Source organism: Salmo trutta, chromosome 37 (genome assembly GCF_901001165.1).
Source record: "Salmo trutta chromosome 37, fSalTru1.1, whole genome shotgun sequence".
Lineage (NCBI taxonomy): Eukaryota > Metazoa > Chordata > Actinopteri > Salmoniformes > Salmonidae > Salmo > Salmo trutta.
This window is the reverse complement of record NC_042993.1, coordinates 8,735,076-8,751,133: the sequence shown is the minus strand read 5'-3', so window position 1 is coordinate 8,751,133 and position 16,058 is coordinate 8,735,076. Positions and strand designations below refer to the sequence as shown.

The 16,058-nt window shown below is 48.8% G+C and overlaps 2 protein-coding genes across 2 annotated transcripts; one reads left to right on the top strand and one right to left on the bottom strand.

Annotated features, from left to right (window-relative positions):
- Window positions 1-164: 164 nt before the first annotated feature.
- On the top strand, window positions 165-9,850 carry LOC115177139 (adaptin ear-binding coat-associated protein 1). Its single transcript, XM_029737684.1, has 8 exons — window positions 165-275; window positions 2,151-2,251; window positions 2,748-2,852; window positions 3,972-4,053; window positions 5,442-5,550; window positions 5,777-6,035; window positions 8,680-8,785; window positions 8,880-9,850. Exons 1-8 carry the CDS (start codon window positions 181-183, stop codon window positions 8,932-8,934), a joined length of 912 nt encoding a protein of 303 aa, XP_029593544.1. The 5' UTR covers window positions 165-180; the 3' UTR covers window positions 8,935-9,850.
- Window positions 9,851-11,768: 1,918 nt separating this feature from the next.
- On the bottom strand, window positions 11,769-15,475 carry LOC115176811 (microfibrillar-associated protein 5-like). Its single transcript, XM_029737131.1, has 4 exons — window positions 15,467-15,475; window positions 12,328-12,415; window positions 12,075-12,148; window positions 11,769-11,927 (listed from the first exon to the last, which is right to left on the bottom strand). Exons 2-4 carry the CDS (start codon window positions 12,381-12,383, stop codon window positions 11,812-11,814), a joined length of 246 nt encoding a protein of 81 aa, XP_029592991.1. The 5' UTR covers window positions 12,384-12,415; window positions 15,467-15,475; the 3' UTR covers window positions 11,769-11,811.
- Window positions 15,476-16,058: the final 583 nt, after the last annotated feature.

The window sequence follows — 16,058 nt, the reverse complement described above, 5'->3', positions numbered from 1 at the left end:
TAAAGCTTAGGCTAATTGATTACAATGATCTCTAAACTATCACTGACAATGGTTGATTAATCTGGACGAATGACATTAGAAATGGATGTGAACGCTTCATGTGTGCAAATACACAGTGTATTACGCTCTCGCACCCGTTAACGTGCACCATCACCACACACCGATTGAATTAAAGTCAAGATGGCGACCGAGGGCGAATACGAGTCGATCCTGTGTGTGAAACCTGACGTTAACGTTTACCGAATCCCGCCGCGGGCATCGAACCGGGGAGTCAGGTAAGAGACCCGGTTCCGTCAGCATCAACCAGTGACCTTGCCCTGGTCTGACTCCAGCATCCATTGTTTGATTCGGCGATATATCAACCTCCCCGTAGGCAAAGCTCTTGTCCCCACATCAAGGCAATGTAAAGCCCATATAAAGGCTATAATGGTCGTCTCTGTTGCCTTTGCGGTACGCAATAGTTTTTTCTAAGGTGGCTTACTAGGCAAATTGGTTGGGGAGGAATAGTCTACCACCAGATGTCAAGGTTGTGCGTAGTGGGATGGATAGGGAGAATACACCTGTCATTATTGTAGTCCACCTGTCGGTATTAGACAATGACACTGAATCCTGTTTTCAGTGCGAAAACGTGACTGTGTCGTGTCCCCGTTTTATAGAATGCGCTTTGACTGCGCTCTTCTTTGGGGCGAATGTTTAATGAAAGGCTATTGCGGATACTACGGTATTTAAAGGTCCAGAGGATTAGGTGAGATTTTTACTCCCTTTGAGGATTATCTGGGCATTTTCTCTGTTGTCGCCTATCCTGTTAGTTGCTGAACAGGGTTCGTTAAATGATCTCTTGTTAACAGTGACTTCAGTCCTGTTAGGGAACAGTCTACGTTTGTCAGTGTGTGTGTGACTATATTGTGTTTACCCATTTGTTCATTGGCTGGTGTTTTAACGTGATCCAGTCTATCTCCATGCTGACTGGACAGCCTCCATACTGTATCTGTCTCCTGGGAGCTGATTGGCTGACCACCAGTAATGTGCCATGACCACACACAAAACTGAGTCTGTTGTGTGATGTAGTGAGTAATAATAATGAGGGACTATTCCACCCCAGGTCTGGTGAACTGCCAGCCCAGTCCCCAGCCCAGTCCCCAGCCCAGACACCAGCCCAGTCACCAGCCCAGTCACCAGCCCAGTCCCCAGCCCAGTCCCCAGCCCAGTCCCCAGCCCAGTCACCAGCCCAGACACCAGCCCAGACACCAGCCCAGTCACCAGCCCAGTCCCCAGCCCAGGCCCCAGCCCAGACACCAGCCCAGTCACCAGCCCAGACACCAGCCCAGTCACCAGCCCAGATACCAGCCCAGTCCCCAGCCCAGTCCCCAGTCCCCAGCCCAGTCCCCAGCCCAGTCCCCAGCCCAGACACCAGCCCAGTCACCAGCCCAGATACCAGCCCAGTCACCAGCCCAGACACCAGCCCAGTCACCAGCCCAGATACCAGCCCAGACACCAGCCCAGTCACCAGCCCAGTCACCAGCCCAGTCACCAGCCCAGTCACCAGCCCAGACACCAGCCCAGTCACCAGCCCAGACACCAGCCCAGTCACCAGCCCAGTCACCAGCCCAGACACCAGCCCAGTCACCAGCCCAGATACCAGCCCAGACACCAGCCCAGTCACCAGCCCAGACACCAGCCCAGTCACCAGCCCAGTCACCAGCCCAGTCACCAGCCCAGACACCAGCCCAGTCACCAGCCCAGATACCAGCCCAGACACCAGCCCAGACACCAGCCCAGACACCAGCCCAGTCACCAGCCCAGTCACCAGCCCAGTCACCAGCCCAGACACCAGCCCAGTCACCAGCCCAGATACCAGCCCAGACACCAGCCCAGACACCAGCCCAGTCACCAGCCCAGTCCCCAGCCCAGACACCAGCCCAGACACCAGCCCAGACACCAGCCCAGTCACCAGCCCAGTCACCAGCCCAGTCACCAGCCCAGACACCAGCCCAGACACCAGCCCAGACACCAGCCCAGACACCAGCCCAGTCACTCATTTCAGTAGCAAGGTGTAGTGGTTGGTTATCAACAACATGGTCTCCCTCTTTCTCACACACACACCTATACAGTCAGTCTCATCCCTGATTGGCTGTCTGTGTCTCCCTCAGGGCTGCGGATTGGAAGCTGGACGCCCCTGATTGGACAGGCCGTATGAGAGTGACGGCTCGGGGAAAAGTGGCTTTCATCAAACTGGAGGACAAGATCTCTGGTGAGAGGCCAAATCTTTACAAATGATCATTTTTTGTTCTTGGACATAAAAGACTGTAAAATCACCAGGAAATGCTCAAAGTAATTTTAATGTAGGAAATCTGTTCCCAAGTATTCTCACGCATAAATAGAGAGGCATATGTGATCGTATCCCAATGTAATCAAGTTTTGAAATGATTCTGTTTTTGTCAAATACTTGCGGTCAATTTGCAGTGTGCAAATTATTTATAACTATGTTCTGACCATCCGCTCAAGGAATTTGCCCACTGCTGAATGTAATTGGGGACTCCTGCAATAGCCCCTATCCCACCTCTAGCCCACCTCTAGCCCACCTCTAGGCACTTCTAGTCAGAAGATCATTGTGCCCAATTCCAAATCGTCCCCTGGGAACTTCTTGTTGATCTGAAAGGACCATGTTAACTGTTCCACCTTGCCCTCTGACTCTTGACTGGAACCGTTTGTTATAATGCCTGAGTTATAACTACCCGTCCCTGCAGGGGAGCTGTTTGCACAGGCACCAGTGGACGAGTACCCTGGCATCGCCATAGAAACCGTCAGTGACTCCAGTCGTTACTTTGTGCTTCGGATCCAGGATGAGAGTGGTGGGTTGTTGATCGTCGTCCATTGTCACCATATAGCCAAATTAGAAAGAAGTATCACACACTACTTCCTCACATTTTCTATTGGCAGTTATTATACTGAACAAAAATATAAATGCAACATGTCAAGTTTTGTTCCCATGTTTCATGTGCTGAAATAAAAGATCCCAGAGATGTTCCATATGCCCAAAAAGCTTATTTCACGAAATAGAATTTGCACATATTTGTTTACATCCCTTTTAGTGAGCATTTATCCTCTGCCAAGATAATCCATCCACCTGACAGGTGTGGCATATCAAGAAGCTGATTAAACAGCATGATCATTACACAGGTGCATCTTGTGCTGGTGACAATAAATGGCCACTCTAAAATGTTCAGTTTTGTCACAAAACACAATGCCACAGATATCTCAAGTTTTGAGGGAGCATGCAACTGGAATGCTGACTGCAGGAATGTCCACCAGAGCTGTTGCCAGAAAATTGAATGTTTATTTCTCTACCATAAGCCGCCTCCAACATCGTTTTAGAGAATTTGGCAGTACATCCAACCGGCCTCACTACCTCAGACCACGTTTAACCACGCCAGCCCAGGACCTCCATATCTGGCTTCTTCACCTGCCACCCAGACAGCTGATGAAACTGAGAAGTATTTCTGTTTGTATTAAAGCCCTTTTGTGGGGAAAACGTATTCTGATTGGCTGGGCCTGGCTCCCCAGTGGGTGGGCTTGGCTCCCAAGTGGGTGGGCCTATGCCCTCCCAGGCCCACTCATGGCTGTGCCCCTGCCCAGTCATGTGAAATCCATAGATTATTGCCTAATTTATTCAATTCAATTGACTGATTTCCGTATATGAACTGTAACTCAGTAAAATCGTTGAAATTGTTGCATGTTGCGTTCATATTTTTGTTCAGTATAGTAGTAGTAGTATACCACAGTAATAACAAAGTATGTTTTGGATCATTTGAGTATGTAGTATGAAACAGTATTCTACTACAGAATTTGGAGTACACAATCAGTTGTTTCTCACTGTGCTATGTCTCTGTTTTAGGATCAGTGTGTGTACGAAGTGATTTGATTTGTAATTTACGTTGGTCTGTTGTTCTTCTCTGGCCTCTGTCTCTCAGGTCGCAGTGCGTTCATAGGCATCGGGTTCGGGGACAGAGGAGACTCGTTTGACTTCAACGTGGCGCTGCAGGACCACTTTAAGTGTGTTGCTCTTACAGCTGTCAGCTGTCACAACAGAGATAACACTCTCATTACATTAGCGAACAAGTGCAGATCAGAGCTAGAATGTAGACTTCTAACTGACATGAATTAGTAATAGCCTGTCATCTGTTTCACTCTATAACTCTCAATTCAATTCCAAGGGGCTTTATTGACATGGAAAACATATGTTTATATTCAAATCAAAATCAAATCAAATTTTATTAGTCACATGCGCTGAATACAACAGGTGTAGATCCTACAGTGAAATGCTTACTTACGAGCCCCTAACCAATAATGCAGTTTCAAAAAAATACGGATAAGAATAAGAGATAAAAGCAATTCAAGAGCAGCAATAAAATAACAATAGCAAGACTATATACAGGGGGGTAGCAGTACAGAGTCAATGTGCGGGGGCACCGGTTAGTTGAGGTAGTATGTACATGTAGGTAGAGTTATTAAAGTGACTATGCATAGATGACAACAGAGTGGCAGTGGTGTAAAGAAGGGGTAAGAGGGGCACTGCAAATAGTCTGGGTAGCCATTTGATTAGATGTTCAGTAGTCTTATGGCTTGGGGGTAAAAGCTGTTTAGAAGCCTCTTGGACCTAGACTTGGCGCTCCGGTACCGCTTGCCGTGCGGTAGCAGAGAGAACAGTCTATGACTAGGGTGGCTGGAGTCTTTGACAATTTTTAGGGCCTTCCTCTGACACCGCCTGGTATAGATGTCCTGGATGGCAGGAAGCTTGGTGGCCCCAGTGATGTACTGGGCTGTTCGCACTACCCTCTGTAGGGTCGGAGGCCGAGCAGTATGGTATGGCAACTGCGGTCGGAGGCCGAGCAGTTGCCATACCAGGCAATGATGCAACCAGTCAGGATGCCCTCGATGGTACAGCTGTAGAACCTTTTGAAGATCTGGGGACCCATGCCAAATCTTTTCAGTCTCCTGAGGGGGAATAGGTTTTGTCGGGCCCTCTTCACGACTGTCTTGATGGGCTTGGACCATGTTAGTTTGTTGGTGATGTGGACACCAAGGAACTTGAAGCTCTCAACCTGCTCCACTGCAGCCCCGTCGATGAGAATGTTGGCGTGCTCGGTCCTCCTCTTCCTGTAGTCCACAATCTTCTCCTTTGTCTTGCCAATGCAAGTGAAATAAACAATCACAAATTAAAAGTAAACATTATGCACATAACATTTTTCAAAAGAATAAAGATGCTTGAAATGTAATATCTAGCTATAACTCTCTGTCCCTTTTTCCCTCTCATTCTTTCTCTCTATCTGTTTACTGTATATATCTCTTTCTCTCTCTATCTCTCTCTCTCTCTCTCTACCTACCTCTGTCTGTCTGTCTCTCTGTCTCTCTGTCTGTCTGTCTCTCTGTCTGTCTCTCAGGTGGGTGAAACAGGAGCTTGAGATCAGTAAGCAGTCTCAGACTCCAGACAGCACTCCTAAACTGGACCTGGGTTTCAAAGAGGGACAGACCATCACTCTCAATATCGGGGTAACTTTCTCAACTCATACCCATAATACTCCTGCCATGGTACCATCTGGTTAGCGCTTAACAACTAAAAAACGAACATGCACGCACACGTTGCAAACCCATGCTCTGTTTATAAGCTTTGTCAAGCTATCACTCAAACACCTATTCCTCTCTCCTTCCTTCTCACCCGTCGCCCCTCTCTCTCTCATTCTTTCATTCTTTCTTTCCATTTCTGTTCCTCTCTCAGCAAGGCAGAAAGAGAGACAAGTCCCGCCCCCAGAGCGCTGGTGGCTTTGGGCTCCTCCCTCCTCCCCCTGGCGGCGGTGGTGCCAAGATAGCCCCTCCCCCTATGTCAAGCTCCTCCAATGACAACGAAGGTTTATTCTCAGGGGGAGACTTATTCTCTGCGGGAAGTGACTCGTTTTCAGGGGGAAGTGACACATTTTCAGGAGGAAACAACACATTCTCAGCAGGAAGTGACATGTTCTCAGGGGGAAGTAACACAGGTAGGTGATTAGCATTTTGGGCCACATTCAGCGAAGTGTAATGCTACTGGTTGTTCAGATAGATATGTACTACATGACCAAAAGTATGTGGACACCTGCTCCCTGAACATCTCATTCCAAAATCATGGGCATTAATATGGAGTTGGTCCCCCCTTTGCTGCCATAACAGCCTCCACTCTTTTGGGAAGGCTTTCTGTGAGGACTTGCTTCCATTCAGCCACAAGACCATTAGTGAGGTCAGGCAGTGATGTTCTGCAATTAGGCCTAGCTCGCAACTGGCGTTCCTATTCATCCCAAAGGTGTTCGATGGGGTTGAGGTCAGGGCTCTGTGCAGGACAGTCAAGTTCTTCCACACCGATCTCAACAAACCATTTCTGTCTGGACCTCGTTTTGTGCACTGTGGCATTGTCATACTGAAACAGGAAAGGGCCTTCCCCAAAATGTTGCCACAAAGTTGGAAGCACAGAATCGTCTAGAATGTCATTGTATGCTGTAACTTTAGGATTTCCCTTAACTTGAACAAAGGGGCCTAGCCTGATCCATGAAAAACAGCCCCAGACCTTTATTCCTCCTCCACCAAACTTGACAGTCGGCACTATGCATTGGGGCAGGTAGCGTTCAACTGGCATCTGCCAAACCCAGATTAGTTCGTCGGACTGCCAGATGGTGAAGCGTATTTATCACTCTAGAGAAGGCATTTCCACTGCTACAGAGTCCAATGGCGGCAAGCTTTACACCACTCCAGCCAACGCTTGGCATTATGCATAGTGATCTTAGGCTTGTGTGCGGCTGCTCGGCCATGGAAACCTATTTCATGAAGCTCCCGACGAACAGTCCCTTTGCTGACGTTGCTTCCAGAGGCAGTTTGGAAGTTGGTAGTGAGTGTTGCAACAGAGGACAGACAATTTTTACTCGCTACGCTCTTCAGCACTCGCCGGTCACATTCTGTGAGCTTGTGTGGCCTACCACTTCGCGGCTGAGCCGTTGTTGCTCCTAGACGTTTCCACGTTCCACACACAATAACAGCACTTACAGTTGACTGGGGCAGCTCTAGCAGGGAAGAAATTTGACAAACTGACTTGTTGGAAAGGTGGCATCTTATGACAGTGCTGCGTTGAAAGTCACTGAGCTCTTCAGTAAGGCCATTCTACTGCCAATGTTTGTCTATGGAGATTGCATGGCTGTGTGCTCAATTTCATACACCTGTCAGCAACAGGTGTGAGGTGTGGCTGACATAGCCGAATCCACTAATTTGAAGTGATATTCACATACTTTTGTGTGTGTGTGTGTGTGTGTGTGTGTGTGTGTGTGTGTGTGTGTGTGTGTGTGTGTGTGTGTGTGTGTGTAATAAAACCAAAAATAAACTCAACATGTAAAGTGTTGGTCCCATGTTTCATGAGCTGAAATACAATATCTCAGAAATTTTACATATGCACAAATAGCTTAGTCTCTCAAATTTTGTGCACACATTTATCTACATCCCTGTTAGTGTGCATTTCTCCTTTGCCAAGATACTGTAATCGTACCACCTGACAGGTGTGGCATATCAAGAAGCTGATTAAACAGCATGATCATTACAGAGGTGCACCTTGTGCTGGGGACAATAAAAGGCCACTCTGAAGTGTTCAGTTTTGTCACAAAAAATGCCATAGATGTCTCAAGTTTCGAGGGAGTGTGGAATTGGCATGCTGACTCCAGAAATGTCCACCAGAGCTGTTGCCAGAGAATTGGATGTTAATTTCTCTACCATAAGCCGCCTCCAACGTTGTTTTAGAGAATTTGGCAGTACGTCCAACCGGCCTCACAACCGCAGACCACACGTAACCACGCCAGCCCAGGACCTCCACATCTGGCTTCATCACCTGTGGGATTGTCTTAGACCAGCCACCCGGACAACTGATGATATTGAGCAGTATTCTGTCTGTCATAAAGCCCTTTTCTGGGGAAAAACTCTGATTGGCTGGGCCTGGCTCCCAAGTGGGTGGGCCTATGTCCTCCCAAGCCCACCTATGGCTGTGCTCCTGGCCTCTCATGTGAAATACATAGATTAGGGCCTCATTTATTTATTTCAATTGACTGATTTCCGTATATGAACTGTAACTCAGTAAAATCATTGAAATTGTTGCATGTTGCGTTTATATTTTTGTTCAGTATAGAGCTGCTCTGGCATGTAGATTAGGGATGATGTCAGCTCCTTACAAGACAATTCTATGTGCAACGTTCAGAGCGTTGTGTTCTCCTGAATGTGACCCTGTTCTTATTTTGCTGCTTCTGATTCATTTGTTTGTTTATCTTGTTTGATTACCCTAGTAACTGCTTTTTCTGTATAGCGCATTTTGCTACCATTGTTGAAGACTATTTTTACAGTTCCCCAAACCATGCTGTGAATTCATTTGACTGAAGGGAAAAAGTGTATGTTTTATATGCCACTGTGTAATTAGGTTAAGGATTGAATGGGGCCCAGGGTATTCTTTCTTTTAGTTTTATGAGCTAACCAAGAAAAAAGGCTGTTGTCGTTAGAGTATGAATGTAGAGAAAGTAGTAGAGGCTGTGTATTGAAGGGTCTGATGTGTGTTGTCTCCATAGAGATCCTATTAAATTAGTTTTCTAATTCCTAATTCTATCGTTGTCTCTGTGTTCTCAGGCTGTTTGTTAGACCTGGACAGCAGTAACTCCAGCTCTGTGGTGCAGCCAATCCCCAACCCTACAGGCGGCTCGGACATGTGGGGAGACTTCTCTGCCCCAGAAAAGTAAGGGGATAATCTTCTCTCTTTCATCCTTTTCTCTCTTCTTTCATTATTCTGTTCCCCACATTAATCCTCTCCTCTTTTTCCCATATTGCAGGTCAGTGTCTTCTCTCGCCAACGATGATGGTTCCACCAACTGGCAGCAGTTCTGAGGCCGTCGCACAATCTCTTTCACTTGACCTTCACCTGACCTTTAACCCCTGACCAGAGGAGGACTCCAGCAGAACACTGTATATTATCACCTCAACCTCAGTGTACTCTCTCTCGCTCTCTCTCTCTTCCCCCTCTCTTTATTTCTCTCTCTTCACCCCTCTCCTGGCTTCCTCTCCTTACCATCCTCTCCCTCTACATCTTTCCCTCTCAGCCCCAACTCTACACTCTCTCCCCCTCTGTCCCCCTCTCCTTGCCCTCCTCTCCCTCTGTCTCTCTATCTATTGCAACAGAGTATTTATTTATTACTGAGGGAAAATCTCTCTAAATGAAAGATGGCACATAAAGGAATGATGGTGACTCACACTAATATAGTCTTGATAAATAAATACATTAATTCATTTATGTACATAATATATTATTGTAAATGTATATATTGTCAGTAGATTGTAATTCCCATTGTTGTAGTTGTAGTGTTGTAGCTTATTTTCCTTTAGAATCTCTAGTACAACTGGAATTATCGCCTGAAATAACTGATTTACAGGATGCATTAGTATATGACCAAGTTATCTTATATCTGATCTAAGGTCAGTTTTGCGTTTTCCTCTTAATTGCTAAGGTTAGGCCATGGTGAGTCTGGAGCTGTGCTTTGGAGCAGCTTCTGCTTTGAGTGGACACTGATCTACTGTAAGTTTACACAGCAGTCATGCTGTTTGGCGCCCTTTAGTGGGCTATTGTGGTCCTACAACCACAGTCTGACAGGGAGAGTGGTGAGATGCACAACAGCAGCTGCTGTGGACATTATCACTGCTGGCTGGGGATGGGCACTTGTCTGGGTCACTTGGCTGCATTGTTTTAACAGGAGGCTGGTGTTAGTTGGTCAATTAACACAGAAATGGAGGGAGAGAGAGGAAAAAAGTGCTGATTGAGGGAAGGGATAGCAGAGTGAGGGGATGAAAGGGAAAGATGGGTGGGGTCTGAGGAGGGATGGAGGGTGAGGAAGGGCTTAAACCCATGGGGTGATAGACAGGCCTGATTTAGACCTTGTGATGTAAACAGTACCTAGGGGTTTCTGGGTAGAGATGACTCATTTAGGTCACGACTTTTGCCCTGCTGGATGAATAGCCCTGTGTGTGTACATACAACTGTCTGTCTGTCCGTCCGTCTGTCTGTCTGTATTCTATACGTTGTACCCTGGAACTAACGTAACTCTGTCAATGCAGTCAGACCATTCCAGTCCTTGTGAGATGCAGTGTTTTACTTTATTGTTGTGTTGTTATTGTGAGAGAAAGGATGGAGGGAGGGAGGGATAGAGAAATGGATGGATGGATGGAGGAAGGGAGGGATAGCTGGAGGGAGGGATAGAGGGATGGATGGATGGATAGAGGGAGGGATGGATGGAGGGATGATGGATGGATGGATGGATAGAGGAAGGGAGGGATAGCTGAGGGACTAAAGGAATGGAGGGAGGGAGGGAGGGATAGAGGGTTGATGGAGGGAGGGGTAAAGGGATGGATGGATGGAGGAATAGAGGGATGGATGGAGGGATAGAGGGAGGGAGGGAAGGATGGGTAGATGGAGGGAGGGAGGAAGGGATGTATGATAGGAGGGATAGAGGGATGGATAGATTGAGGGAGGGAGGGATAAAGGGATAGAGGGATGGATGGATAGAGGGAGTGATAGAAGGAAGGATAGATGGAGGGATGGATGGATGATAATGCTGTACAGGACATCATAATATTACAGTAATCCAGTTATGTGGCTTTTGTACTTATCATTGTGTGTGTCTTTCTCTCATGGACACACACATGGACTCAAACATTTGCATTGACTGATGACATGATGTTGATTAATGAGGTGATAATTGATTGATTTCCTGTGTGAGAACACAGCTAGTGGGAGAACTGGTATGAACTGGTGAGAGTCTGTGTAGACCCTAATCATGTTGGTTTATGTGTTTATTCTTGACATTACAAATACAAAATATATGTGTATGTAAATGTTGATGTATTGAAAATCAAAGCATAAAGATATCAACTAATGTTGAATCAAGGTTGACTTATTTTCTTTTTATCTACATGTGGAAAAAAACTGAACTACATCAATAAAGCAATCCACACATAAACCAATGAATGACATTTTATTGGGTAGTATTGCACTGCTTCGGTGTTGGATTGTGATAGAGTGCTTTACAGTAAGGTGTCAGTAATGACAGAGTGGATACTTTGTTCTCAGACTGTCTCTACAGTACACAACTACAGGAACTCAACAGCGTTCCATCTGAACAGTATTATACAGCCCGCAACGGCATTGACGTAAACCTCCAGAACATGATCCGTGACAAATAAAACACAGGGCCAATCTGTGGGGAGTGATTTCTCCCCTGATATTCACAGACAGTTCTAATAAAACACAGGGCCAATAGAAGAACTGAGAAATATGACTCAGACTGTTCTTAACTGGAGTTACGTGGACTGTGTAATATATATATATATGTCGTTTGTTTGTGTGTGTCTGGTTGTGTGTGTGTGTGTGTGTGTGTGTGTGTGTGTGTGTGTGTGTGTGTGTGTGTGTGTGTGTGTGTGTGTGTGTGTGTGTGTGTGTGTGTGTGTGTGTGTGTGTGTGTGTGTGTGTGGTGTGTGTGTGTGTGTGTTGTGTGTGTGTGTGTCTGTGTCTGTGTGGTTGTGTGTGTGTCTGTGTGGTTGTGTATTAAAGCACAGGCTAGCACCAGGTGTTGAGCAGTGGATTTATGGTGTTTTGGGGTGTTTTTATGGAGACAACCCAGTGTTCTGTCTCCAAGGGTGTCCTCCCTCCTCCTCCTTCTCTCCTTCCTCCCTTCTTCTTCCACCCCTCCTTCCGTCTCTGCCATCTTGGGCCCATCAGGCCTTGTTTTCCCAGGTTTTGGGGTTGCCACGGCGATTGCGACAGCGTTTCTTATTGGTGGTTGTCCTCTGGAAGCGTTTGGGCCAGCCGGACCGCTCCCTGCAGAGCTCAGCTGGGATGGAGAGAAGAGAGAGGATGTGTGGGCTCAGATGTACGTGCTGTCCTAAAGCCAGTAAGTGTTTCATGCACTCTAAGATTGTTATGTTGTTGTAATCCTAACAACGGGTCTAATGAAGGGCTATCAGGTGGACTGTCTTACCCTTCAGGTACTCATCCTGTTGGCAGACAGTTCTAACACAGATCTCCTTGTTGATCACATAGACACGAGGGAGGCTGAGACAAACCAGGAGACAGACATCATTACACTATAATCAGAGCCCAGCTGCTGTCTCTAAAACATGCCTCTCTGTACAGGCTCTCAGGTTGAAACCAATGGACTTTGACTGCATGACCAGGAGGCACTGAGTGTGTCTATGTTTTCCAGTGACAGAGAGCATGTAGTTGCAGTTTACCTGTAAAGGCAGAGGGAGTGGATGCATCTCTTCATGGGCCGGTGGACAGAGTACATCCTGGTGCAGGGGTACGTCTCTTCCCTACAGTCTAGCACAGAGGAAACACACAACATCCAGATAACTCACACACAATCTTTAGATAACACTGGACACCCCTGGTCATCCCTGGCCTAACACTGTTCAGTGATGTTTCTGTTCCACACTGAAGACCTCACTCAGACACCTCACTCACCAGGTGGTAGGGTAGAGACAGACGTCACTCACCAGGTGGTAGGGTAGAGACAGACCTCACTCACCAGGTGGTAGGGTAGAGACAGACCTCACTCACCAGGTGGTAGGGTAGAGACAGACCTCACTCACCAGGCGGTAGGGTAGAGACAGACACGTCACTCACCAGGTGGTAGGGTAGAGACAGACCTCACTCACCAGGTGGTAGGGTAGAGAAAGAAACCTCACTCAGCAGGTGGTAGGGTAGAGACAGACTTCACTCACCAGGTGGTAGGGTAGAGACAGACACCTCACTCACCAGGTGGTAGGGTAGAGACAGACCTCACTCACCAGGTGGTAGGGTAGAGACAGAAACCTCACTCACCAGGTGGTAGGGTAGAGACAGACCTCACTCACCAGGTGGTAGGGTAGAGACAGACCTCACTCACCAGGTGGTAGGGTAGAGACAGACCTCACTCACCAGGTGGTAGGGTAGAGACAGACACCTCACTCACCAGGTGGTAGGGTAGAGACAGACCTCACTCACCAGGTGGTAGGGTAGAGACAGAAACCTCACTCACCAGGTGGTAGGGTAGAGACAGACCTCACTCACCAGGTGGTAGGGTAGAGACAGACACCTCACTCACCAGGTGGTAGGGTAGAGACAGACCTCACTCACCAGGTGGTAGGGTAGAGACAGACCTCACTCACCAGGTGGTAGGGTAGAGACAGACCTCACTCACCAGGTGGTAGGGTAGAGACAGACCTCACTCACCAGGTGGTAAGGTAGAGACAGACCTCACTCACCAGTTAGTAGGGTAGAGACAGACCTCACTCACCAGGTGGTAGGGTAGAGACAGACCTCACTCACCAGGTGGTAGGGTAGAGACAGACCTCACTCACCAGGTGGTAGGGTAGAGACAGACACCTCACTCACCAGGTGGTAGGGTAGAGACAGACCTCACTCACCAGGTGGTAGGGGAGAGACAGACACCTCACTCACCAGGCGGTAGAGTAGAGACAGACACCTCACTCACCAGGTGGTAGGGTAGAGACAGACACCTCAATCACCAGGTGGTAGGGTAGAGACAGACCTCACTCACCAGGCGGTAGGGTAGAGACAGACGTCACTCACCAAGTGGTAGGGTAGAGACAGACACCTCACTCACCAGGTGGTAGGGTAGAGACAGACCTCACTCACCAGGTGGTAAGGTAGAGACAGACCTCACTCACCAGGTAGTAGGGTAGAGACAGACCTCACTCACCAGGTGGTAGGGTAGAGACAGACCTCACTCACCAGGTGGTAGGGTAGAGACAGACACCTCACTCACCAGGTGGTAGGGTAGAGACAGACCTCACTCACCAGGTGGTAGGGTAGAGACAGACACCTCACTCACCAGGCGGTAGGGTAGAGACAGACGCCACTCACCATTTGGTAGGGTAGAGACAGACACCTCACTCACCAGGTGGTATGGTAGAGACAGACCTCACTCACCAGGTGGTAGGGTAGAGACAGACGTCACTCACCAGGTGGTAGGGTGGAGACAGACCTCACTCACCAGGTGGTAGGGTAGAGACAGACACCTCACTCACCAGGTGGTAGGGTAGAGACAGACCTCACTCACCAGGTGGTAGGGTAGAGACAGACCTCACTCACCAGGTGGTAGGGTAGAGACAGACCTCACTCACCAGGTGGTAGGGTAGAGACAGACCTCACTCACCAGGTGGTAGGGTAGAGACAGACCTCACTCACCAGGTGGTAGGGTAGAGACAGACCTCACTCACCAGGTGGTAGGGTAGAGACAGACCTCACTCACCAGGTGGTAGGGTAGAGACAGACCTCACTCACCAAGTGGTAGGGTAGAGACAGACACCTCACTCACCAGGTGGTAGGGTAGAGACAGACCTCACTCACCAGGTGGTAAGGTAGAGACAGACCTCACTCACCAGGTAGTAGGGTAGAGACAGACCTCACTCACCAGGTGGTAGGGTAGAGACAGACCTCACTCACCAGGTGGTAGGGTAGAGACAGACACCTCACTCACCAGGTGGTAGGGTAGAGACAGACCTCACTCACCAGGTGGTAGGGTAGAGACAGACACCTCACTCACCAGGCGGTAGGGTAGAGACAGACGCCACTCACCAGGTGGTAGGGTAGAGACAGACACCTCACTCACCAGGTGGTATGGTAGAGACAGACCTCACTCACCAGGTGGTAGTGTAGAGACAAACGTCACTCACCAGGTGGTAGGGTGGAGACAGACCTCACTCACCAGGTGGTAGGGTAGAGACAGACACCTCACTCACCAGGTGGTAGGGTAGAGACAGACACCTCACTCACCAGGCGGTAGGGTAGAGACAGACGTCACTCACCAGGTGGTAGGGTAGAGACAGACACCTCACTCACCAGGTGGTAGGGTAGAGACAGACCTCACTCACCAGGTGGTAAGGTAGAGACAGACATCACTCACCAGGTGGTAGGGTAGAGACAGACCTCACTCACCAGGTGGTAGGGTAGATACAGAAACCTCACTCACCAGGGGGTAGGGTAGAGACAGACCTCACTCACCAGGTGGTAGGGTAGAGACAGACTCACTCACCAGGTGGTAGGGTAGAGACAGACCTCACTCACCAGGTGGTAGGGTAGACAGACCTCACTCACCAGGTGGTAGGGTAGAGACAGACACCTCACTCACCAGGTGGTAGGGTAGAGACAGACACCTCACTCACCAGGTGGTATGGTAGAGACAGACCTCACTCACCAGGTGGTAGGGTAGAGAAAGAAACCTCACTCAGCAGGTGGTAGGGTAGAGACAGACCTCACTCACCAGGTGGTAGGGTCAGAGACGACACCTCACTCACACAGGTGGTAGGGTAGAGACAGGAGCCTCACTCACCAGTGGTAGGGTAGATTACAGAAACCCTCACTCACCAGGTGGTAGGGGAGACAGGACCTCACCTCACACAGGTGGTTAGGGTAGAGACAGACCTCACTCACCAGGTGGATAGGGTAGAGGACAGACCTCACTCACCAGGTGGTAGGGTAGAGACAGACCTCACTCACCAGGTGGTAGGGTAGAGACAGACCTCACTCACCAGGGGGTAGGGTAGAGACAGACCTCACTCACCAGGTGGTAGGGTAGAGAAAGACCTCACTCACCAGGTGGTAGGGTAGAGACGACCTCACTCACCAGTGGTAGGTAGAGACAGACCTCCCTCACCAGGTAGTAGGGTAGAGACAGACCTCACTCACCATGTGGTAGGGTAGAGACAGACCTCACTCACCAGGTGGTAGGGTAGAGACAGACACCTCACTCACCAGGTGGTAGGGTAGAGACAGACCTCACTCACCAGGTGGTAGGGTAGAGACAGACACCTCACTCACCAGGCGGTAGGGTAGAGACAGACACCTCACTCACCAGGTGGTAGGGTAGAGACAGACACCTCACTCACCAGGTGGTAGGGTAGAGACAGACCTCACTCACCAGGCGGTAGGGTAGAGACAGACGTCACTCACCAGTGGT

Excerpts from the sequence above, each read along its gene's own strand:
- LOC115177139 (XM_029737684.1), top strand. The coding sequence starts at position 181 with ATGGCGACCGAGGGCGAATACGAGTCGATCCTGTGTGTGAAACCTGAC. Across the intron at positions 4,054-5,441 it reads GCGCTGCAGGACCACTTTAA|GTGGGTGAAACAGGAGCTTG; the intron begins GTGTGTTGCTCT and ends TCTGTCTCTCAG. Across the intron at positions 6,036-8,679 it reads CTCAGGGGGAAGTAACACAG|GCTGTTTGTTAGACCTGGAC; the intron begins GTAGGTGATTAG and ends CTGTGTTCTCAG.
- LOC115176811 (XM_029737131.1), bottom strand. The coding sequence starts at position 12,383 with ATGTACTCTGTCCACCGGCCCATGAAGAGATGCATCCACTCCCTCTGC. Across the intron at positions 12,149-12,327 it reads CACTCCCTCTGCCTTTACAG|CCTCCCTCGTGTCTATGTGA; the intron begins GTAAACTGCAAC and ends GGTTTGTCTCAG. Across the intron at positions 11,928-12,074 it reads ACAGGATGAGTACCTGAAGG|CTGAGCTCTGCAGGGAGCGG; the intron begins GTAAGACAGTCC and ends TCTCCATCCCAG.